Below are 26,107 nucleotides of genomic sequence, written 5' to 3' on the forward strand. Positions count from 1 at the left end.
ACTTGGACTGAAACCTGCGTTTGCATTTTTGATTGTTTTTGGAACAAGTCTTTTGTTCCCCCTTTCATAGTAGGGTGCTCATGTTTCTTAGCTAAACAAATTTCCACGTGCTTCACAGTTGAGGTGATAGGTTAGTCAGCTGTTGGTCAGTGATTTTTAAATATTGTCTAGTTATGACCATGCTATGAATATCCATGATTCAGCAGATGCAGTTATTTGAGTGGTTGTTCATATTCTTTGGTTTCTTTTCTCTATTGGTTCTTTGATTTTTAAAATGCTGTAATAAGCTATGATGTGAGTAATAATTTTACTTTGAGAAATGGGTTTAAGAGATGAAAGTGTCTTCAGTTCAAAGTGTTTAAAATAAGTTCCTGATGACTGTCTTTAGAATAGGCTGTAGCACATAAAATACATTATTTTTTCAGAGGACGTTTTCTTGTATAGCAGTGGTTTTGCAACATTGAAGCAAATATAGCAAAAATAATTTTGAACAGATATTTAACTCACCCTGAAATATTGGCTATGTAGTAGCCAACTATCTTCTGAATTCTTCTTTTTAAAACCCTATTGTCAAATAGAAAACAATAACTACTGTTCTTATGGGCAAGATAAAAATGAAAGCTTTTTTTATTGCAGTAGTAAGCTAACATTATGTTTTTGCTGGAATCCATGTTGGAATTAGTGTCTGGGCAATGATGCTAAATGGTGCGCAATGTGAGTGGGGAAGCAAATTTATAATGTAATTAAATAGGACGGGGAGAATAAGTAAATATATTTTATTTTCAGACTCTAGGAGTTAGTGAGAGAACTGAAGTGTCCTTGCCATGCGTTTATAAGTTGTGCATCTCAGAAATTAGAATTTAGAAAAGATAATGTAGTAATTTTAAATTTGAGTATCTTTCGATAACTTCAGTAACTGTGCAGCTTGAGTGTTTCCTTAGGTGAACAGATACTACCGGGGGGTGGGACAGACCAGAAATAAATGCTTTCTTTTGCATAGGTGGCATAAGATGCAATAGGAGTCTAAATGTCCATTTTAAGTGTGTCTACTTGTGGCTTTATAGGGTTGTTCAGTGAGTTTTTTTAGTATCTGTTGCATTAAGCCTTGATATTTTTTAGCTCACTTCAGTCCCACCAGTATCTCTTGCCATTATGTGCTAGAATCAGAGACTTACAGTGCCTAAGGCTTGCTACCTTACAGTAGTGCTTTTCATAAAGATCTGTAAAGCAAACATAATTAGTTAAGCTTAATTGTATGACTAATTGAAGGGAGAGGATGTTTTGTAGAAGAATCTTACTGTATTGAATAACTTTGTTTTTCTTTAACAGAATTCCTGTAAATACTAGGAAATATTGCTGCTGGTGTCCATTCTGGAGATATAATCTTACTACAGACGCTAACAAGGCTTTGCGAATGGGATGAACACACTACTGCTGACTGCTTACTGACAGTAACCAGCTGGGCACGTCACTGCTGATGTTTTCATTTTCACATTTTCCCGTTGGAGTTCGCCTGTACTGATCCTTAAAAAAGAGGAAGAAATCAAAGTGGAGTACTGTAAACTTGACATGGATAATAAAAAGAAAGACAAGGACAAGCCAGATGAAAGAATGGGACGGCCTAGTGGGAGGTCAGGTCATAATCCACGTGGAACTGGTTCTTCAAATTCTGGAGTGTTAATGGTTGGACCTAACTTCAGAGTTGGCAAAAAAATTGGATGCGGTAACTTTGGGGAACTACGGTTAGGTAAGATCCTTGTTTATGTCAGTTTACATTTTTCAAGACTGCTGTATGCAGTCTAGGCATGAAAATGTGTACATGAATACACCATATTGGTCTTCAAACTACTTTCAAGCTTCAGATAGGTTAAATTTTCCTTGCACATCTTTTGTGGCTTGACCCTGGCCAGTGCAAGCCCTATCGTGTATTAAGAATCTCTGTGGCAGAAGACTATGGGACTACAAATGTTTTGTAACTGTGCAGTGCTATCCTGAGTTCAGTCAGTCATCTCTTCTAAGGTGCTGGAAATTATTTCATGGTTATTGTATTTTGCTACCTTTCCTGGCTTCCTGAAGCATTTTTTCAGATGGATTTGGGACTAAATGAACATGAAACACATCCTCCCCCTGTAGGTGTGGCTTATAGTACTGTGGTCTTGGAGATCTCTTGGGGACAGTATAGCAGGCGCTAGAGTGTTTTCAGTAGCAGCAAACACTTGAATTCCTTGGTTTCCTTTCCATCATCATCAGCGTAGTGAGGCTGTAAACAGTGAGCTGCTGTTAGACAGGGGAAGTGAGAATCCATCTGTAGAGAGAATCTGGGGATTCTGTCACTTAGTTCCCTGCTGAGCAGATGGATGAAAATCAAAAGATGAAGAAGGGACAGACTGAGAAGGACTTGTAGAATTTTTAAGAACTTGGGTAGCAAAGCTGGAAATATTACCACTTATTAAAATAGACATTAAATAGTGGGTGTGTGCTTTTGGAAGAGAAATATTTAGTTTGGGGGACTTAAATTTCCATGATGACAGCGTGATTAGCCAAGGTTTTCAAGATCTGGGAATTCTGTGTGTTAACAAATATAACTTCACACTTCATGACAAGAATTTATCCCAGTATTCCTGGAAGGCTTGAGTTAATGCACTCTGTCAAGGTTTAAAGGGAAATGGGTTCAAAAATAGGGTATTTGATAGTAGGGTGGGCTACGTAGGTGGTGTATTTCTGTTATCTTCTGCCTCTGGTAGGACTACTACTCATTGTCCTTCAGACAATACTTTTAATATAGTGTTTGCATAAAATATAACATGTTTATATATGCATGTTTATAACATGCATAAAATATGACGTTTTTAATATAGTGCTTCTGTGGGCCTTATATCTAGTCTGAGTCAGAATGTAAACAAGCTTAGGCTATTAATACTGTAGAGGGATGAAAGATAACATTGCTGGAGCTCTGACTGGAGATACTGAATTTAACACAGTCTCAATAAGAGGTACTCTCGTTATTCCTATTAATAGTTAAACAGGATTGATGCATTTTGACCTTTGCAGTGTTATATATGTGCCTCTGCAGTTCACAAGTCAGGCTGAAACTGTCTTCAACTTACTCTAAACTTTTCTAAACTGGCTTTGAATGATAATTTTTATTTTAAACCTTTCCATGAACTAAATGAATCTGGTATAATTAATGTCACATTTACTACTGAAGGCAATTGTAAACTATAATAAAGTTAAATTTTTCCTGTCTGTTATCTGGGAGTGGTCACAATTTACAGAGTGGATTATCTATTTCAGAACGATATCAGATTAACTCATTTTCTTTCAGCAGATACAGAGTGAAATAACCTATTTCATTCTAAATACAATATTAAAGTAGTTAAGTCTGATAGTACTGAAATAAAATAGGACAAAGAAGTAAAAGTAATCGGAGGAAGAGGATATTGTAGTGTACCATCCTGTCAGCCACCAGGGCAAGTGCAGGCTTTCTCTGTTTAATGTCTGCTTTTTTGGCATGTGTAGTAGATATTTCAGATCCTTGTTTGTTGTTATTTCTGGGGTAAGATGTCTTAAATGTAAGTTACTGAAAGCAGGAGTTAAGATTGGTATTACACGTTCTGATTTAAATTTGTTATTTTTATGTTACTACAGTAGCAAGTAACTGAAAGCGGGCATCCCTCTTACAAAGATGTGCACAAGCACTTTGTTTTATGTACTTCTGCGAACTGGAGTATATATTGAGCATGTGTCTCAGGGTCAAATCTTAAAGACTTAAAGGAGGAATAAAGTTATTAGAGTGGTGAAGTTGCTCTTCAGGAGATAAAAATACAGTTATAAATCAGTAGCCATTGTAGATCTTCCACCTGAGGAGAAAGGAGTGGGGAGGCTTCTGTAGTGGCTGGTGGATCAAATGGTAAATTGGCAATGACTGTCTGATGTGCAACCATTAACTTGCAAAGGACTAAGTTGTTTTGAATATTGAGCTGTTAAGATTAAAGCTTTTCCGAGTTACAGTTAAGATAAACTGATGGGGTAGTAAAAGAGAGCTTGTTGCTGCTGCATGTGATGCATTAGGAAAAACTGTTCTGTGCTTAGAGATAGATCAACAATGGTGTCAAATCTGCTGTCCTCAAGAGACGATTGTCTTGAATCACCACATAAAGTTCTGAAGTTTCTTCGGAATGTTTCTTCAACATTCTTCAACATTCGTCATCAGTTTCTTCTGATGTTTCTTCAAAATGATAAACCTGTCATTACTGCATTTGTCTACTGGAACACAATATCCAGTCTCTTAACTGTAACGGAATTTGTTAGCTACTCCAGTAGCTGATTTATATGTCTAAGAGACTGAATGAGCAGGGCCCCTGCAAGAGTTCTTTTTAATGTCTTTAGATTGTGACAGAATGCAAAGATACAGAAGCAACTTCAAACAAAGTTCACTTTTTGTCCAAAATGTAACTCAAATGATCATAAGAAATAGCTATTTAAGGTGTCAGGATTTCCACTTTAGTCCCTGGATAGGTCTTGGAATTACCCATTTTTTTGGTGGTCAGATTAGGGCATGCTGCCCATACTGATTCTGTGTTTATTTTTGTACAGCCTTCAAGTAACTTGCTTTGTTGATTCCTTAGCAGACGTGATTTTAATATATCTTTTTTCAGCTTTTCCAGAGTACTCTATTTTTTAAAAACAAGGGTTAAAGTTGAGTTCATAGTCTTTGACTATAAATATAACTGTCTTTGCAGGGAACCTTTTTGTCTTGATCCACGTGTTCTACCTGTTTGATTTCTTTAACAAAACTGAGCTAAACCTAAGAAATTCAGACCTGAGCAATATTACAGAGAAAAAGTAGGTTTGTCCTTAAAAATAATACACAGAACTCATTTGAAGACTGTAGAAGGAAAAAAAGTGTCAGAAGTGGCTTTTTCTTTTATCTGCTATTTTTTAATTTTACACCTATAAAGCTTAATTAATATTTTAGTCATTGCATAAAATTTGAAGTAATGGTTGTTGAAATATCCTTATCCAGTTACAGAATCTCTTTTAAAGCAGCAGATATATTTTCCAAATGGTGTAAGAATTTTACGCAGTAATATTCTTGCCCTGTTTGTCCTATCTTTAAGGTAGTAAATTACAGAATTGAGGGGAAAAAATAGTCCTAGTTAATTCTAACTTTACAAAGTGCCTGGTGTTCCAAAACCATATGATTATTTAAAATTTATTTTAAAATTGTTTTCAGCAATAAATGTGAAAATCTAGAATATCACATTCCACTTACAGTGATTTACCAATTTTCAAACTTTTCTAGTAAATAAATATTTTGCAAACTTGGTGAATTAGCTGAAAATCTCTCTCAGTGAAAACTACCACTTCTCACACAATTCAAGAATAAAGTTGTCTTTGGAGCATGGTCTCAGACTAATATAGCCACATTTTAAGTCGATACCAGAACACCTAGTACCTTAGATCAAAAATGTTTCAAAGACTTTCTTTAGCTTTAAATGACACTTTACTTCAACAGGAAAACCAGTGTCTCACATTGTTATTTTTGTTCTTTTTTTCAAGGAAAAAATTTATACACAAATGAATATATGGCAATTAAGCTGGTAAGTTAATTTACTTATTTATTTTTAAAGTATTTGGGATGAGAAGCTAATTAGAAATTTCCTTTCATATATAATAGTTTGATTTCCTTAATTGAAATCCTTAATAGTCCTGTATGTTTTCAACTGGCTAGATGAACGCAGTTAGTGATAGATGTAATTATATGCTTTGGCCATATAGAGTAAAACCAGTGTTAATCGTTGTTGCTGTTCTCAGAGCTAAATCTGTATTTGTAAAGTTGATGATAATTGGCTGCTACTTCAAGGATATACTCAGCAGTCTTCCTAGTAGATTCCCTTTTTGTGCAACAAGTAGAACAACACCAAATTTAATGTGAATCTGTCAATTTGTTGTGTTTGCAATGATGTTATAACAAAATGTTTCCTTCACTTAGAAACATGGTACACTTAGATATTTTGTCAGTATGTCATTGTTCTGCTTTTTTCTGAATCTTTTGTCAGAACTGCTCAGATTACTTTGTGTTTTGCTTCTGGGTAAATGACTGTTTTTGCAACCAAAGTATTTCAAGATTAAACAGCTGAATTTACTTATTGTCATTGAAGGAATTTTAGGACTCATTAATTTCTTGCTGCTGCAGTGGGACAGAAGGCTTTTCATAGCACAGTATGGTGAATTTCTAGTTCCATAAAGTGAAAGGTCAACTATGAAAACAGAAATACATGGCTCTAGATGGGGAATCTCAAAAGCATTAAAAATATATAAAATAACTCCTGAAAAATATTTGTATCAGTGCTTTGCTTAGGCTACTACTTCAACCGATTTTAACTTTGAAAGATGCTGTCCAGTGGCAACTTCTACTTTGTTTCCAAATTACTGTCTTACAGCTGTTCATTTACAGCTATGCAAAAACCTTGAAATATCATTATTGAATATCTTTGAAGTCAGTAAAGAAACAGTGTAGTAAAGTATGTCTCTAATTTACTACTAGTGCTTAAAGAAATCTGAATATGTAGTTAATTTTTCGAGTTGTCCTCTTACATTAGTGGTATGAAAAGCTATAGTGTCTTTGCAATAAACAAAAGGTGGAAGGAATCATAGTGGGAATCAACACAGGAGTTTGCATTGTCATTGTAAGATGAAAATACATTTATTAGCAGGCAGAACTAGTGGATTCTTTTAATATGGTTCTCATTTTTTTTACTATCTTTCAGTGCTCTTGAATTTGTTTCCAAATTGGAAGGGACTTGGGTCACAAGGTTCAGTCTGCTAAAAGCAGATGTAGGATTTAATTGAATTTTGCTTTTTTGCTGTTTTTCTTCTATTGGAGACAGTGACAGGACTTTATTCTAACAGTTAGGTTGTTTGTACTTGTTTGTGATATACCATCCTTTCTGTTTTAAAATGTAAGCCTAAGATTTTTTTCCGTATCTCTGGCAGTAATTCCTTTTTTTTTTTTTTTTGAGAGCAGTCATTAGGTTAATGCTCAGTCTTTGTTTTGTTATCCTAAATGAAGGACTCTTAATTTCCTCACTGTTTTGCATGTGTTATAGTTCAAGTTTAGCCCTCCTGAATGGGATTACCTGAATTACGTATGTATTGTAGTTTGAGCAGTAACCTGTGTCAGGTACAGGTGTGGTAATCTCTCCAGGAATATCCTGAAATTGTATTTGTGTTCCTCACGGTAACATTCCATTGTTGACATACTGTTTTGTTGTGGGCAGCAAGACATCTCCAATGCCAGATGCTTTGTGTATAGATGGTAACATATACTCTAGTGCAGGAGGATTGTGTGCGTTTCTCTCAAGACCATGAGTTATAGCAGCTGCATTTATATAGCAGCTTGCAGGAGTGCTTCTGATGTAAAATTAAATGGATTTTATAACTACTAATTTGTAACTATAACTTTTGGCTTAAACTTTTTATTGTGGTGAATTAATATTTGCCTCATGGACAAAATTGTATGTTCCTCTTTATGCTTATGGCATCTTCAGGACTTAGTTATGTAGGTAAATAGTTTAAACAGTTTTTCTGTGTGAGGCCTGAGGGTCATACCAGGTATGCATTTAAATGTATAAAGTTTATATGTAAATGAATATTTATTCTGGTAAAATGGCTACAGTTCCAGGATTTTATGCTTAATCTGGCTTATTTTATTATGGCCTGTTCTGGTTGGGCAGATACTCAAGTTCCAAAGGTACAACGGCCTTTTTTGAGAACTGGAATGAAACTGTTAGGAACTGGGCTTTATCAGTTGTGCACTGTTCAGTGGTGTTTCTGTTTGTATGTTTCTGCTGGTCTATTAGTATAAAAACTGGAATGTTGTGATCAGGTAGTTCTTGAGCAATAACCTTGTGGTACACATAAACTGTACTTTTCTTGCTCACGTCTTCATTTGTTGTTAGATTTACTTTTATTACATGAGCCTCTATTTCCCTTAAATCTCCTATTCCCTTTTCAACTCTTCCCTCTTTCATTCTTCTTTCCTTTCCCTTTGCCAAATTTCTCCATTTCCCAAACTTTTCTGCATGATACTTAACCACTAATCAAATACCAACTAAAGGAATTTCTGCTTGAGCTGCTTCTGGAAATAAGTCAATTTTTCTTTCTGTCTTTGTGTGCAAGATAGAAAGTTATGAGGTCGTCACTGCTGTTTTTAATCTGTAATCTTTAATTCATTGATTAATGTTAAGATTTTAATCCTTAAAATTATAAGTGGGGTGTGTATGGAAAGAAGTTGTGGTTGGGTCCAAGGCTGGAATGTTTTTATTCCTCCTTTTTTAAAGGATTATTGCAGTCTAGAATGACACCATTTCAGAACCTCTCTAGAAGGCTGTAGTAAATGCAAATCAAGTGCAACTCTGTTGAATAGACTGATCTTTTCCTGTAATCAGTCCTACCTCTAAGAATTTTTTTCCGGAAAATAGCTTTTATTGGCTGTTGCTTAAGAAAATATGAAGCAGAAACAGAAGATATACTGAGTAGGAGTTCTCACTAGACTACTAAAACCATGAAAAGTAGGTAATAGCTGAATGTTTACATTGTGCTTTGGGTTAACATCAGAGTTCTTGAAAACTTCTACTCCTGTGGTTAGAGCAAGTAAACTGTTTGTCTTCAACCCCTTTTGAAGGGAAGTGGCATATCTTGAGAGTTGTATAGTTGTTTATGCCATATATTTGGCACAAAAATAATTGAAAAAAATACATTATGAATGTGAAACAAATTTCACATTTCAGGTGTCTTTATTTTTTTGTTTGAATGTGTAAGCATCCCACAAAAGAAAAAAGGAGGGGAAAAAACTTGGTTCAAAAGAACCTCTCTGAACTAAAGAACTGTTGTTTCTGCTGTTCAGGTAATTGGTGCTTGGTGAACTGCACATTAATTCTTTGATCATGGCAAGACCCTGAGTCCCTCATTAAGAGAGACAAATGCTTTTCTTCAGGGAAAAGAAGCTATCTATATTTTAATATAGAAGCTCTGAAATAGTTAGACTTGAATGTGAAAGCAGTATAGTGAAGGCCATTCACAGAACACTGCAGAAATCCTGGAACAGTTCTTTCAGGATACTTAGGTGAAGACCTGAGCTTTTTCAAGTAAACAAAATACGCTAATTTATTTTGGTAAGAGGAGAAGTTGGCTTCAAAGTCTTCTGGAATTAACATAATGTTTTAACAGTTATGTGTTCCCAAGCTTATTTTTAGATGCTGAAATGTACAGAAATACTAATGAAAATAGATCCATGATTTGCCATTTCTTTTTTATTCTTGATTATGCTTTTTAGACTTATTCATAAAAATGTAGTTACACTGGTGTTTCTTCACTCTTATGTTATGGTGGAAGATTACATTTAACATACCTTTTTTTTTGATTTAGTTTTATCTGTCTTTTCTCATTGATCAGTAGTTCACCGCATAGTGGAAAATGGGATGTGTAGGAACAAAAAAATTATTGTGCTTTCCCTCTCACAATTTTTATTGAATGAAAGATTGTATTTCCTTTGTACATTTGGAGTTATTGAACAGTCAGGAAGATATCTTATCCTCTGTATAAAAATAGGACAATTCCAGAAGACTGTCAGCCAATAAATGGAATACAAGTACATATTACCACATTTTTTTCATTGTTACTGAGAGGAATAAAAGTCTTTAATTGTCTGTCTGCCAGACAGGGTTTAACTTCAGTCTTTGTCTTTTGCGCAGTCAAGTAGACTTGTTTGACTGTTTGAGAACATTTGCCTTCTGCAGGCTTTTCAGGAATGCTTCCTGCTAGTGTAGATGCGTATGTCAAAAATAGGGAGCTCTCTCTTTCCCCTAGGAGATTTTTTTCTGGTCTATTTATGTAAACTTAATGCATGCAAGCTATTTTTCATCCTTATTATGGGAGCATCTTATAACACTGCATGATGATTAAGTTGCTAATGTACTATCAATTAAGGCAAAACTGTATAATTGAAGAAAATCAAACTGCCCATAAGCCAGTGTCTTGTCTTAGTGTGTTCAACAGACATGCAGAGTTTGGAATAAAATGTTTTCCTCCTAGCAGGCAGAATTACAAGCTTTAATTAGACACTATATAGAGAGGTATATTTTGTAGTAAACAGACTTGTATAATGCTACTGCAGGCAAACCAGTAGTGAAAATTGTGTGGTTTTGTAAAAGGTTAACATGTTTCAGTAACGTGCTTCACAGTGAATTTACTTATACCTCTGAAAGTTGAGTACTGAAGGTTGGTAGTTGCACTGATTTGCTAAGGCCCATATTTACAATGAAGTGTTTTATTAAGGGATATCTGCCTTTAATACTTGACAGTCAATTTCATGTGTTCTCCTCGTAAACTGTAAGTAGGACCTTTTGGCTCAGTTAGTCTTGCTTAGTAATTCATTTTGTGAAGGATCATCACCTTAGTTCTTGGTCACTTCTTTGCAAGGAATTCCAGTATTCAGCTAGCATGAGTGCTCTGGAGCGTAAAAAGCATATATTAAATTCTGTTTCTTTTTTTTTTTTATAGAAACTGTTACATTGTCCTCTTCTTGCTATTGGCCCTCAACCCAACTATTGGCAAAATCAAATACTTAAATATACCCTGACAGGGGCTTTGGCTATAACAGCAGCAGTAACATCTGGGTGTTGGGGGGAGGTGGATTGAGGAAGAGAACTAAGTTTCTCCTGATTGCACATTGGATCACGGTTTCTATGGCCTGGATGTGCCACTGGGAAACAACACAGGTTAATAAACTGTTAGCTTGTGGAGAAGATGGTGTGAAGGAAGAGACGAGCACCTTGCCCAAACTTTTCCTGAAAATTGACATCCAGCAGTATCAGTTATTGCTGATACGTTGATTGATGGTCTTACTAATTACATGCTGCAATTCCATTAAGAGTAGTCTTTGTAGGAATACCACACAGTTAATGTCCAAATTACCACTGTTAATGTCCAAATTCACCGATGAATTGGAGGATGTTACATATTGCAAGAAACTGAACTTATCTTGTACAAGATAATTACTTTAAGAATCTTATGGTAAAGTACCTTTGCTTTGCAAAGGGAAATACTCAAGAAGTTAGGGCTTTCATTTAGGCTGCTTGTGTGTTCCTGTCCTTGATCTCATGTCACTTCATTGAGACCTTGCCATATTAGTGTGTAGAACACAGAACTGAGATTTCATTAGTTTATGTAAATTATGTTGGGAAAAGAAAGATTGGAACTACAAGTTTATTCTAGTGCTTTTTTTTTTGTTGTTTTGAATTTATAGTTTAGAATAGTGCTATTTAATTTCTACTAGGCTGTTACTATTTGGTGGAAGGATTTGGTATCTTTTTGTCAAGATCCTAGGCTAAAACTGTTTTTTGATAAATAAATTTATCATGTGTAACAGGTGTGTGGACAGTCTTTTTGATCTGTTAAGCTGCATATCAATGCCACCTCTTGAGATCTGCAAGCCACATCACCCACATGCTTGGAGAGAGTTATTTTTTAGCTATTCCGTTGTGGGTCTGTGATAGGGCTTGCCTGTTTGGCCCCAGTCCCATGATGTAAATGTCCCTATGCTCTATAGTCTCACCTGACAGGTTTAGGTTCCTTAGTTCCTTAATTACCAGTCATTTCAGAAGAAACATTTGAACTTTCCATGTAGCTTGGAAGCAGTAGGGTTAGTTCGGCTGGTAGTAGGTTACTGTATTAGTTTTTAAGCTTTGGCAGAGAGGCTTTATTTTAAATGTTGTTTTTGTTTTTAAATCAGGAGCCAATGAAGTCGAGAGCACCACAGCTACATTTGGAATACAGATTCTACAAGCAGCTAGGATCTGGAGGTAAAAAGCAGTGTCATGCATTTTACTGTGATTTGATCCAGGATCACTTTTTCATAGAAGTTTTCTGATTTAGGCGTATAAATCTATTTAATGAAGTGTCCCTAGTTACTTAAAGCAGAAAAAAGCCCCATCAGTCAGTGGATTCATGTATATTTTTTCCTAGTATTGTAAGACTTTTTTGTTCCACTCTTTTAAGTGTGTCTATGAAATCCTAAGACTATGTAATAAGTCTTAAATATCACAGAATTTGTGTGCATATGGGAATATCTTAAACTAAGCAGTCTTAGAGTATTCTCAGTGTGTTCTTTCAATAAACACTATAAATGACCAAATTGATAATCTACTGCTCACATACTTGTTGCTATGGTACTTAAATAGCTTCCGTTTCAGTTTTACTTCACTTCCATTGATACAGAATATATTGCTGCTTACTAGTTTTAAGACTCTTATACTTTTTAAAAAAGTTTAATTTTAAATGCAGTTTAAGATCTTAATTTCTCATTTTACTTCCCTTGGTGCTTTTACACCCAGAAACACTCTTACGATAGTCCCCTCTCATGAGGGGACCTTTTGCTTTTATAGGTGAGCAATACCTAAAACTTCTCACATCTTTGTGCCTTTCACAAAACTGTATATAGTCAGTTAGCGAGATGTGAAGCTGCTTAAACTAAGGAAGTGAGTACAAATCTTCCCTATATCAAGAGAATCCTAGGAAAAAATCTTAGGATATCTTTTCCTTGAAAATGTTCCTTTAATTCCTAGAACAGTTTTTCCTAGGTCATATAGTTCATTACTTCTTCCATTTTTTACTAATGTAGTTACTTACTGTATAAAATGGACTGTTAATAGTTGCCTTGCACATGCACACTTGCTTGGTTTTTTTCTATCAAAGGCAGCTTGGATTTTATGATTTTAAAGTTATGCTTAAACTACAGTAAAATACTATTTAAGATGAGAAGTCATCTGTGAAAGTCAGGGCATACAAAATGAACATGCCCATGCTGCTTTCATTTTGTTTCATTGAATGTATGTGCTGTATACTTCTTATACTTCTTTCACTTTCAAAAATTCAGGATCATATTGTGCATCAAAAATTCATGGATGCACAGACTGTATAGTGTTTCTCTAATTAGGTAGCTTTCAAAATTTTGTGTTGTTCTTTAAAGACTCTTTTCAGGGAAACTTACTTTCCCATACATTCAATTCATATAGAACTCTTTTTAATGCTGTAGTATGAATGGTGTGCAAACAGGAGTCTTTAGAGATAACTCGTTGCAAGACATGACATTGTCTATTACTGTTCAGAGATAGAAAAGCAAGTTGTAGAATGTCTAGTCAAAATGTTGGGTCTTATATGCTTGCTAATTAGAAAAAGTCATCAGGGTAATGTCTGTCTCTTTCTAAGTTGTAAAGTCAGGGCACACTGGACTAGCATTGTGAAGTAGCTAGTAAGTGGAACACAAAGATCTTAATTGCTTAACTACTGAGACATGGCAACCCACAAGTTACCCAGTTGTGAAAACCAAGGTGTAACTGTCTAAAATGGCCAAGGAGCTGTCTAGTGGAGATAAGAAAAGAATAAAGCTGTAATTACTAGTTCAGACTGCAGAACATAGACAATGCTTTTCAGAGGTAGGAAGTGTTAGAGAAGTATTTCTTGGAAAATATGTCTTAGCAAATGTAACTTTGCTTACCTTTTTGTTTACGGAATAAGACTGGGGGACTGTGTTTAATGTAAGAAGAATGTAGGCAAGTCAAAGTTAGTCTGCTTTACTTAAGATACCAGTCGGTCTTTGTAACCCTTTTTGTTGGTTGCAACAACTTTATTGCTTTCTCTGTTGCCTTACTGAAGTACTGTAAGGGAGAATGATCTCTCTGATTCTTTGCATGAAGATGAGGAGACCTTTGGGATGAAAACAAGAAGATAAAGCTGATGAGTTACTAGCCATCTTCAATATTTGTGAAGAACCTTCTCATAGACTTCCTGTTTTCCAAAATGAAAGCCTCTGCCAGCAGGCATGGAACCCTGTAAACTCCTTTTTGAGACTTATCTGACTTCGTCAGGCACCCAACTGGAGGCTCATTTTAATGGGTTTTGTGAGAAAGACTCATGAAGAAAGTAATATTTGCGCTCCCATCTTCTCAGAGAGATGTTAAAAAAAACTTGCTGATTCCTTGTCTTTCTGCAGTGCTCTCCCTTTTCCTGTCTTTGCAGGAGTTGGTGCCCTCAAGCCCAGGAAGTTACACAGCCTATGATTCTTTTCGAAAAAAAGTCGAATTATATAATTTCTGTGCTCATGTGATGTTGAGGCAATTGTTTTTCCTTTACTGATTTTCCTTTACTTTTCCTTTTTTGTGACATATGTGTTTACTGTGAAGTGTTATTTTAAGAAATTTTGTCACATGAACGGTTGGAAAACAGTGGTGGAAAGTTGGTTGAACAAGTGGTAAATTCAGGAAGCAGCTAATCCTTCCTACATAGAATCGGAGATAGGTCTGGTATAAAAGATTTTTACTATCTATATAGATAGTGTTGCTTTATGGAAGTGGTTGTACTTTTGTCAGAGTAAATTGAAGGAAGTGTATCTTCATTGTGCAAGTGGCAGAACTGTCCATTGTAGGACATATAAAAATAGCTGTTACTGATGGAAGAAATTTGAAGTATAGTAATTTTGAGCAGATAAGAGGTTTCTCTGGTAGGTAATTACTCACTGTACTAGCAGTTCCAGTTGTCTGAAGCCTTCTGGCTTCTAGGCCTCTAAAAATCCACGTTTGCAGGGTTTCTTAATCATGATGTAGTCTTTTCCTTAGCTGTTTTTGTTTATTCAGACAAAACTTCTTGTAATTTGGCTGATAGCTCTATACTTCAGTGTGGACTGCTCATTTTGCATCTAACTGTATTACATAGCCTTTCCACTTGTTCTCCTCGTGTATACATGCATACATGTGTATTTATAGCAAGTGACTACTAAAAAACGGTTTCAGAAGCAACTGGTGAAAAGCTGATACTACTCCCTTTCTTTCCCAATTTTGTAAGCAGAGCCATTATTTCCTATAACCAAAACTTCATTTTTCACCAATAAGAACTATTCATTCCACAGGTTATGCTACAGACTTGTGCTTAGTGTGAAATAACCTGAAACTTAAGGGATAAAATACCTGTAGCCCCTGATATCATGGTTTATTTGGGGGATTGCATGGAGAGGAGGGGGAGGCAGTAACATTTGAATGAATAGTTCTGGAAGAAAATTAGTTTATTTTCCTGAAATATCTTCCTGAAAGCAAAGAAGATGTTATTGGGCAACAGATTATTTTACCTTCTAATCCTTTTTTTAACAGAACATTTCAGTGCTTCCTGTGATCTTGAGTGCCCTTGGTCGTAGAAGTAGCATTTTGAAATCGTGTTTTCTTGGTATTCCCTTATCTCCAGCAAGTATTTGTCTACTACAAATCTGTTTACGTATTCTTATAATTTCCCTTTTTATTTCTTTTCTAATGACATAGTCTTAATTATTTTTTTTAGTTATTAATTTCTGCGCTAAGAGTTTTGGTATTCTGCTTCTAAATGCTATGAACATGGAAGACACGCTTGAGTGGAAAAAATTTGGGAGACCTTTTATAGTTGTGCTCTCTGAAAGAACAAGGGAAAAATAGACATGAAATATGATAGATGTGCAGTTTTTGTACACAAGACTTTTGAACTGAGAGTGTTCATTCTGTGCATTTCATACAATCATAGAATAGTTTGGGTTGGAAGGGACCTTTAAAGGTCACCAAGTCCAACCTCCCCTGCAATGAACAGGGACATGTTCAACTGGATCAGGTTGCTGAGAGTCTTGTCCAACCTGACCTTGAGTGTTTCCAGGGATGGGGCATCTACTGCCTCTCTGGACAACCTGTTCCAGTGTTTTGCCACCCTCATTGTAAAAAATTTCTTCCTTATATCTGGTCTAAATCTTCCCCCTTTTTAGTTTATAGCCATCACCCCTTGTCCTATTGCACAGGCTCTGCCAGAAAGTTTGTTCCCATCTTTCCTGTACGCCCCCTTTAAGTACTGAGAGGCCGCAATAAAGTTTCCCCAGAGCCTTCTGTTGTCCAGACTGAATAACCCTAAGTCACTCAGCCTTTCCTTATAGGATATATCCTCCAGCCCTCTGATTATTTTTTGTGATCCTCCTCTGGGCCTGCTTCAACAGGTCCAACATGTCTTTCCTGTGCTGAGGTCTCCAGAGCTGGACACTGGAGTCTCCAGAGTGGAGTAGAAGAGAGGAATTGCCTCCCTCGACCTGCTGGCCACCCTTCTTGTGATTCAGCCCAGGATACAGTTGGCTTTCTGGGTTACAAGTGGACATTGCCGGCTCACGTCCAGCCTTTCATCCACCAATACCCCCAAGTCCTTCTCAGCAGGGCTCCCCTCAATCCCTTCATCTCCCAGCCTGTATTGATACTGGGGGTTGCCCCAAGCCCAGTGCAGGACCCTGCTCTTGTTGACCACATGAGACTCACACGGGCCCAGCACTTGGCCTTTTTGAACTTCATAAAGTTTACACAGGCCTGCTTCTCAAGCTTGTCCAGGTCCCTCTGGATGGCATCCCATCCCTCAGGCGTGCCAACTGCACCACTCAGCTTGGTGTCATCCACAAACTTACTGAGAGTGCAGTTGATCCCACTGTCTATGTCATTGATGAAAATATTAAACAGTACTCATCCCAGTATGGACCCTTGAGGGACACCACTTGTTACCGATCTCCATCTGTACATTTAGCCATTGACCACTACCCTCTGGATGTGACCATCCAACCAATTCCTCATTCACAAGACAGTGCACCCATCACATTCATATCTCTCCAGTTTAGAGAGAAGAATGTTATGGGGGACCATGTCAAAGGCTTTACAAAAATCCAGACTGACGACATCCATAGCTCTTCCCTTGTCCACTGATGGAGTCACTCTATCATAGAAGGCCACAAGGCTGGTCAGGCATCACTATTTAGCTTTCATTTAAGATTTATATACCAATAGAGATTTTTATGAAAATTGCTCTCTTTTCTACCAAAATTTTGTTCCTCAGTAACTGTGAGTATGCTGTCCTCATGAAGTTTGAGGTCATTTAGTCAGTATGCAGCAATTTCTGGTCAACTGAATGAGCAAGCTACAGATCGTATTTTTTTCTTAATATTCAAGTATGAATGATAAGAAAAACTGATACATTATCATAAATGCAGTACTACAGATAAAACTATAGCTGAAATGTTGCCTGAAATTACATTAAGACTTTTGGAATGAATAGAAAACAGTTTTGTGTTTTCCATTGATTTTTTTATTCATCTTTTACACTATCAGTCTTTCTGCTCATGGTAAGAAGATGAGCTGTAGATGTATTTCGTGTCGTATGCCCATAATTTAAGCGCACCTAAATTCAGTGTGCTTCCCTACTAGGAGGGACTGGAGGAGGCTAGAATCAGTAAATGCTGGCTCAGTTTAAGTATTGAGTAGTAAAGCTGAGAATTTTTTTAATGTGTGATTTTATTTTAATTTAAAAACCTTATTGGTGAGTGCTATTAAAAATGCTTTATTTCTTTGACAGGTAGCTATTTACAGTATGGTTCTATTCACTTTGGCAATAAGGAGTCTATGTACATATTAAAGTAGTTATGTATTTTCTGATTTTTCTAACATCTCTTAATAAATCTGTGGGTTATTAGTCATGATGGCTGGGAGTTCTTTACAAGTGAATGAGGACTTTCTTGTACTTAGCTATCTGAGAAGTGGAACAAAATAAAGACAAGCGGCTCCTGCTGCTTAGCTTGCCTTAGTAGAGCTTGTGTCTGCAATGCTGCTGTTTTACTAAGAACAAATGTTACTCCACTACCTGTCTACAGCAACAAGGGGTATCTATTGTTAGACTGTAGTTTTTCATTTGAGGCTATTTTTGAAAGAGACAAAGATCTGTTCAGCTGTGGGTTATCCTACTTCTGAAACTGCTGTATTAACGTTTCAGATAAGGCAGGTGCTCAGTATTGTTAATGGTATTTTATTTTCTTAACTTTTCTACTTCTCTTAACGGAAGTCTAGTTAACACTTCCACTTTTAAAACTGTCAGTCAAACACTTTTCTTTACAAGGGGACGATTGGCCAGTGCATGTGTAAGACATACCTGGAAAAAGGTATTGTATTTTAAAAGGTTATGGCCAGTGTAAAATGAATGTTAAGTGTTGCAGTCTGTACCTGAGAATCTTTTCTGTGGTTTGGTATAAATATGTGGTAATTGTGCTCTGCATTGCTATCTAAAAATATATTTTTTCAGTTTCGAGGTCATGACAGCCTGCCTTAAACGTAACAGAATCATACTACTTGGATGGTGGTAATGAAAATGTTACCATTGGGTTAGTGGGTGAAGAAGACTGCAGTGCTGGCATAATGTGATTCTGAAAGATACAGAAACATTACCAGATCACTTGTGTACGTATTGGCTAGTTAGCGTAAGAGCAAGGCTGTGTGTAATGTTGAGCAGATGCAGCCAGGGAAGTAGGAAGCATTTGTGCATGTTGGTCAACTGCTGCTGTAGAGGAGTGGAGTCTGCTCACCCCTTTGGTAATCAGGCTCAGTGGGATATTTATTTTAGCATTTGGAACATGTCGGGATTCTCCAGATTGACTGTGGTTTGGTTTGGGAATGTAGCAAAGTCAGTTTGAAATACACTGAATTTATCTTGTTGTAGTGCAGAGTGCCTTAAGGCTTGAGTTTGAACACTTCTTTGTTATAAAGTACATTATACACAGTTTAGCGTTGACTGGTAGGGTAGACATTGCTGTTTATAGCTTTTTCCTTGTTTTCTGTGTTGAAAAGGTGTTTGATGGGCTGAAGGCCAACAGTGAAGTTCAGTACTTCAGTGTTCAGTGCTTTTTCTGTAGGTAAAGACAAAAATATTTACAGTAATGAAAATGTGGTTCATCTAATTTCAGCTCAGACTAGCCTGTGTGTGCGAGAAGAGAGATGAGTGGTCAATGACACCTTTTCAATTTTTTTATGCAACTCTATATTCAGGATATAGAATTAATGAGGTGGATATTGGCACTGGAAGGCAGGCTGTCTTTTGTATTTAAGATAGTGATAGGTTATTTTTAATGTTTTGCTGTGAACCACTAAAAATACTACTTTTATGTGGGAGAAGGCAATGTGGTTTCAGATTGCTGTTGAGATCACATCTAGCTCATCCCTTAGGCCACCGTCACCTTGCCTTCCACTTCCGCCTGCAGAAGAAAGTGCAGCACAGCATGGTTTCATCACAGTGTATCAGCATCTGTGCTCTGCTTTACCTCTTCCCAAGACAAAATTATCACCGCTTTATTATAATCTCTTAATTCCTTTCTCAATTGGTAGCTAACTTATTTACTAGGTTGATATTCTACCATATCACGAGGAAGTATCTCAATAACTAGTCTGCTTGATTGTAGTGCTAGATTAATGTGACAAGTGATCATTTTTATTCATGGATCTTATAGAAACAGGCTAAATTAACTTATTCTACATTTTTCAAAATGTTTTGGAATTGGCATCCTGCACTTGCTGTTATTAGAGGATAAAAAATTATGGAAGTTACCAGGGTTTGAAGTGGGTTTGAAAAGAAGATTTTTGCAAGAGTACTCTGTGATATATGCACAAACATATTAATTAATTGAATGTTCCCATTACTTAATTAAAGCTGTAGTAATTTACTGGACATTCAAATTTTGGAATATAATTTCTAGAAGTAGTGCATTATCGTAACAGTGAAAGTTGAAAACAAAATGCCTGACTTAGCTACAGAGTTAGCAAGTAACTCAGTTCAGGGTAGTCTTAGTTTTGCATATGTAGACAATATTTTGAGTTCTCATGTGTGTGCCTTTCAGTTGTCTCACTTCATAACCTCTCCATATATCTTGTTAACAGTCATTCAGTACAAATGCAAAGTTAATTTTTTTACTAACTTCACGTGAACATTGCTTTGAGCTGTACTCTTAGGTAGCTGATAATTTGCTCTTAAACTGAGAACTGATTTTTTTATAAATTTTTTTTTTTTAGTAATGCTGTCCTGCTTTATTACTTTTGTTCTACTTTGGCCGGGGTTATTATGTGGGAGAGTAAACAAAAAGCAGTTAGTTTGTGTTTTTTAATTTCTGTTAAGTAGTGAAAAATAAAAGGGGCATGTGAACTTAGAAAATCATGCTGTATGCTTAATTTAAAAATTTATTGTTAAGAGCACTTAAAGTGAATCAAAGAATGTGTCTGTTGACTGAAGAGATATCTGTTCATGTGCACTGTAATCTGTGTACTGATGACAGCTACAGTTTTGTTGCGAGTTATTTGGCGAAAAAGCTGACTCAGTTTTGAGTTCTGTTGCTGCTGTTGCTTGCAACAGGAAGGTTGAACTGCTCAATTATTAATATTTACATTTAAGTGTGTGAATGATGATGAAAATTACAAATTTATTTTTTAAGTATAGTACAACTGTTATGGTTTGAGAGACCCATAACGATTTGTTGCTGTTTAGACAATCATTCTATCACCTGGTGACCCTTCCCCACCCAGGAAGGGGAATCGGGGAAAAGCAAGGAAACCCGGGAGCTGAAGTATAAACAGATTTAATAGAATAAGATTAGATAATTAACATCAATAACACTAAAGAACCAATATTGATCCCAATACCAATACAGAATACGCAAAGACTATACTCAGCCAATTCTATCAGCAGGGAGCCGGGCACTCCCGCAGTGGACAGCAAATGTCAGACACTGGGAGCACTACAGCTTCAGGAGAAGGGGAAGGCCTCAGGAGTCCAGCACCAGGGCACAAAGTTCTCAAGATGACAGCCATCAAGGGAGAGAGAAAAACTTTGCAGCAAACTTTCTAATTTATAGTGAATGTGATGTTAATGGTATGAAATAATCCCGTTGGCCAGCTTAAGTCTTGTGCCTTGGTCTTGCTCCTCCTCATGCCTGCACCTGGTGAGCTCGAAAACACTGAGACCTTGAGACCCACACACCATAGCCGGTTGTAAAGTAAATATTTTCACAAATTCGGACACCAGAGTCTTCTAAAAGTGCAGTTTTCCCAAGTATTAGAATAGAAATTAGTCCTGTGTTGTTCAAACCAGGACAACAACAAAAACTAACAAATGTTGCTGGCAGTTTTTCTTGGTTTTTTTTTTTTCAGTCCTTTCTAGCATTTGGCTTAAGGAAACGTACAGAATTCTCTCAATTTATATTTAAAGTAATTTTTTTTTCCCCTAGACTAAGTGCAGGAGATCTAGTAAGAATGGCAGCAGCATAAATTTAAATGTAACTTATAGATGCATATGTTAGTATTTCTGAGAAATGATAGTTACTAACCATAATAATCCTGACAGTATCCAAAAATTTGCATGAGTCTTGGAATATGACATCACACACAGATTTCAGAGATTAATCAGTGTTTTTTGTATGAAATGTAATAGGTGTAAGTACAAAGGAGGCTTGATGGTATGGTTCACAGAACATTGTGAATGTTAGATAGTTGATTTTATAAGGCTTACAATGAAAATGCATGTCTAATTCTCTGTTAGTAATGTAAATAGCTAGTTTTATTAGATCTATTTTAATGAAAAAATCTTGCTTTTATATTACTATTTCTTATATTTGCAAACATTCTTATATTTGTAAATAAGACATGTACTCTAAGTGTTGTGCTGCATGCCATCAACGTGGCATTTTAGCAGTGCTGAAGGCATATTGCTTATGTAGTGTTTCATTCCATGTTTAGAGTTTTACAGTGCATGGATAGTCATGGTTTCAGCAGCCATGAAGTGCAACATTTCTGGAAATTATATGGCCTTCTGTGTATGCTGCTTTGGTTTTGTGTCTGCATGGTTTTGTGTAGCTGCTTTGGTTCAAGTCAAAAACCACATCTGGCACTATCCTTGATTTTGTAATTGCTTATTTCAGCAGATGCAGGCCAGATTCTGTAGTCTTAGTAGGAAATGCTTGTGTTTGTGGCAGGTTGTTGAATTGCACCCTTGACAGAGTACTAGCGTGAACGTGCAATGGAAGATGGGTGTTACTGCAAATCTTCGATCTACTCAGTTTAGGGTGTTCTGTTTGTGTCTAATGAATTGCCATGTGAAAATTAAAACTACACGTAAAAGGCAGTGGGGTATAGGAAGCTGAATGTGGAACAACTTGTTCTGCAAGTGCCATCTTGTGTATTTTACTAGCGTTTATGGATCGAACAGACAACATAAGCAATAAGATACAACACACATCACATCAGTAAGTGTGTTTTTTGACTGGCTTAGAGGAAACTCTAAAAGGAAAACAATATTATAAGAAACTGAAAAGCTGCTTACTTTACAAATTTAGGTTGTATTTTATAGAGGTATTTGACCGAGATATGGCTCAAAATTAAGTCAGACTGGGAACACAAGGTTAAGTACAAGTGCTATTGCCATTGACCTGTGTGTTAGATATTTCTTTGACAGTCAGCCTCTGCTACTTGTTTACCAAATTAATATTAATTTTTTTCTGAATGAAGGCACATGCAATAATTGAGGCTATGTAGTATCTGTGTTAAAGCAAGCAGCTAGAATTTTTCCTTTAAAGTATAGATCTGTGTTCATGCTAGTCATACGTATATTACGTTAGATAATTGCAGTGAACAGCATGTAGCCTCAGGCTTAAATCAGGTTTGATGCTGAAGTTCTTGAAAAAGATACTAGCCAAGGTGGATAACGGTCATGAACCAGTGTGGTGGGTTGACCTTGGGTGGACATCAGGTGCCCACCGAGCTGCTCTGTCACTCCCCTCCTCAGCTGAAAATGTAACAAAAGGCTTGTAAGTTGAGGTAAGGACAGGGAGATCACTCACCGATTATTGGCACAGACAAAACAGACTTGGGAAAAAATTAATTTCACTTATTGCCAATCAAATCTTGGTAGGGAAATGAGAAAATGAAAACTAAATCTTAAAACACCCCACTCCACCCCACCCCTTCGGGCCCTCCTCCTGGCTTCTTCCCAGGCTCAACTTTACTCCTGATTTTCTCTGCCTCCTCCCCTGAGTGGTGCAGAGGGATGGGGAATGGGGTTTGTGGTCAGTGCATCACACATAGTCACGGCTGCTCCTTCCGCCTCAGGGGGAGGACTCCTCACACTCTTCCCCTGCTCCAACATGGGGTCCTTCCCACAGGAGACAGTCCTCCATGAACTTGTCTGATGTAAGTCCTTCCCATGAGTTGCAGTTTTGCATGAGCTGCTCCAGCGAGGGTCCCTTCCATGGGGTGCAGTCCTTCAGTAACAGACTGTTCCAGTGTGGGTCCCCTGTGGGGTCACAAGCCCTGCCAGCAAACCTGCTCCAGCGTGGGCTCCTCTCTCCATGGGGCCACAGGTCCTGCCAGGAGCCTGCTCCAGTGCGGGCTTCCCTTGGCATCACAGCCTCCTTTAGGCATCCGCCTGCTGCACTGTGGAGTCTCCATGGACTGTGGGTGAATATCTGCTCCATCGTGGACCTCTATGGGCTGTAGGGGGGCAGCCTGCCTCACCATGGTCTTTTCCACGGACTGGAGAGGAATTGGATGTTTTAGTGTTAAAGTAATTTAGTGGGAGTATGTGGTAGTATTTTTTTGGCCTCAGGTAAGTTTCTTCATTGGCGGAACAGTAGGAAGTTACTTGTAACTTTATAGTGACATTAGTGTGACAAGCATTGAATTCTGCACGTAAATTGGTTGGGGTACTTCTTTTTACAAAGGATTTTTGAGCTGAAACGCTGACTCACTGCCCTGGATGTATACTAAACAGGATTTGCTGTGGTGCTTCCTTCATATGATGTGGTAGAATAAAATGTTAAAGGTTGTTTTTGACATCTCCTATAAACACACTTCTGAAATTGACAGCTCTGCCTACAAATCTGACTAATGTGACAGTCTCACAAATACCTTTCTACAATGTTTCCTCTTTTACTAGCATGTAGTCGTGCCAACGAGTTCTATAAATCTAGACAAAGCCCAGAAGTCTTCTGGTTTCTGTATGTTTAAAGTGTGTTAAATATTTTAAAATGTTACAGAGAGACACAGAGCAGATGCAGTGGTAGTAGAGGAGACTGATTTCTCTTGAGAATGTTTTGGAGTTGATGTCTTTAAATGTGCAAATATAAGAATAGAGATTCTCACAATATGTCTCAGGCCGTTAAAAGTGGTGTTCTTTCTTCCAAATTGCCAGTGCTTTTCTTTCTCTGTGTGCTCAGGTGGTTTTCTTCTTTTTGGACTTACAATTCTCTACATCTGTTGGATAACTTAATTTAAGATGTTTAAAAAAAAAAAAAATAAATGGAAGCTGTAGTCTTCAGCAAATTGAACAGTTAAACTGGATTTTTAGCGGTTATGTTTTCATTATTCTCAATTGTAGGAAAAGATTAGTGAAAGTGCTGCATTTATTTGTTTTTGGTTTTGCTAAAGCAGTTACTTTGGGGGTTTTTTTGTTTGTTTGTTTTTTTACCCAGAGCTGTAGTGGATACAATTCCAAATCTGTGCCCTGAGTATAAGTAGCACTGTAGTAAGGTATGAAAAACTTCAGACTTGATGTACCTCAAAACACTACCCAGAGTTAGGGATGTTTTCATTTTTAAGCTTACATTTTTATCTACAGAGAAGGAAGGTGAAATCCAGTGTTTCGTTAGGGTATTCTGAAAATAGATTTTACAGTTCTGTATAGTACAGTATTGTAACAATGGACACCATAGAAGCTCCCATGAAAGAAAAAGTATGTTTTCAGAGTACTGAATATTTAGAGAAAATGAGATACAGAAGATACACACTGAAAAGAAAAAAAATATCTGGAATACGTAGCTTCCTTAAGTGAACAAAATTTATTCTGCTGAATGAGGAAGAGATCCTGTGCATATGAGGAAGTGTGAGATGAATACCTTCTCTAAGTAAAAAAAAAAGCCACAACTAAAACTTATAAATTTCTGTTTATTAGTATAAAATTTTAAATGTGTAATTGTGTTTTATTCAAAGATCTTTTTCTTTTAAATCATTTTAATCATTTGACAGTATGAATAGAATTTAATGGATTCATTCTGGGCATCAATTTTTGCAAAAATTTAAGTGGTGTCTGTTGTGATACTTCAGAAGTGAAATCAGCATGAATCTTTGTCATAGGTTCCCTTTGAGACTTCTAAAACTTTGTCATCTGTTCTTACGATTACATGTAAAAAATCCTGGTCCTTCTTGTGGTTTTAATTAATAAATCTCAATCTACCATATGCTTTACTAGAAATCTAAATTAAAAAAAAAAAGAAAAACAAAAAAAAACCCAAAAAACCAAACAACCTTCTGCTCTGTGGTGTTTAGATTTTTAATGGACTAACTCACACTTAAAAATGTTTTCTTTTATGTGCTATCTAAACACAAACCAAAAATAATGGAGGAGGAGAAGCCTTACAGTGTAAATTTTCCAAATACAAGCATTTTTTACGTAAAAAAAAAAACTAACAAGTGATGACTATAACAATTTGTCATCTATAGTATTTTTATTTTGATGACGCATCTTAAACTTGACTTAGTGTCTCAAACTTGAGGATTCATTAATCTTTTTTGTATTTTTAGATGATTTCTATAGATAAGGTGGTTTTATTCCTGAATGTAGGTTTCTCATAGCCTTAATTTAAAAAGTTTAAATGCCTATTTTATTTGAAAATGAGCTTATTTAGACATTTCTTCATACCTTTTTAAAAATCTGTTTTAGTTTACTGTTACAAAACCTAACAGATAGGTTCTGAATTTTATTTTTTATAATGAAAGCTTTGAATATTTCACAAGTCAAACATGTAATATTCATAAAATATTTAATTAAACTGGTATTACCTTTATTACTCCTGTTTTATCTTTTAGCTGTAACTTTTATGAGGTTTTATTGTTGGTTTTCTGTGAAAAATGTATTTTTAACTTGAGATCAACTTGAAATCTGGTAGGAATTTTATTGGTATGTTCATTAATCTTATTTAACCCCTTATTATTTTGTATCTTCATTTTACAGATGGAATACCTCAGGTTTACTATTTTGGCCCATGTGGCAAATATAATGCTATGGTGCTAGAACTACTTGGACCTAGTCTGGAAGATTTATTTGACTTGTGTGGTAGGACATTTTCTCTTAAAACCGTTCTTATGATAGCCATACAGTTGGTAAGTAGAATAGATGTTAATTTGAGTGTTCATTAGAATAACTA

General features: G+C 36.4%; 1 protein-coding gene across 4 annotated transcripts in view; it reads left to right on the plus strand.

Annotated features, from left to right (window-relative positions):
- The first annotated feature begins 1,569 nt into the window (after nucleotides 1–1,569).
- Nucleotides 1,570–26,107, plus strand: part of CSNK1G3 (casein kinase 1, gamma 3) — a 62,855-nt gene continuing 38,317 nt past the window's right edge. For all 4 annotated transcript variants that reach the window (XM_009893798.1, XM_009893799.1, XM_009893800.1 and 1 more), the window contains exons 1-4: nucleotides 1,570–1,747; nucleotides 5,563–5,603; nucleotides 11,798–11,867; nucleotides 25,915–26,063. In XM_009893798.1, the coding sequence (XP_009892100.1) occupies nucleotides 1,570–1,747; nucleotides 5,563–5,603; nucleotides 11,798–11,867; nucleotides 25,915–26,063 (438 nt within the window). The remainder of the gene's footprint in view (nucleotides 1,748–5,562; nucleotides 5,604–11,797; nucleotides 11,868–25,914; nucleotides 26,064–26,107) is intronic.

This window comes from Charadrius vociferus, unplaced genomic scaffold, assembly GCF_000708025.1.
Source record: "Charadrius vociferus isolate BGI_N301 unplaced genomic scaffold, ASM70802v2 scaffold158, whole genome shotgun sequence".
Classification (NCBI taxonomy): domain Eukaryota; kingdom Metazoa; phylum Chordata; class Aves; order Charadriiformes; family Charadriidae; genus Charadrius; species Charadrius vociferus.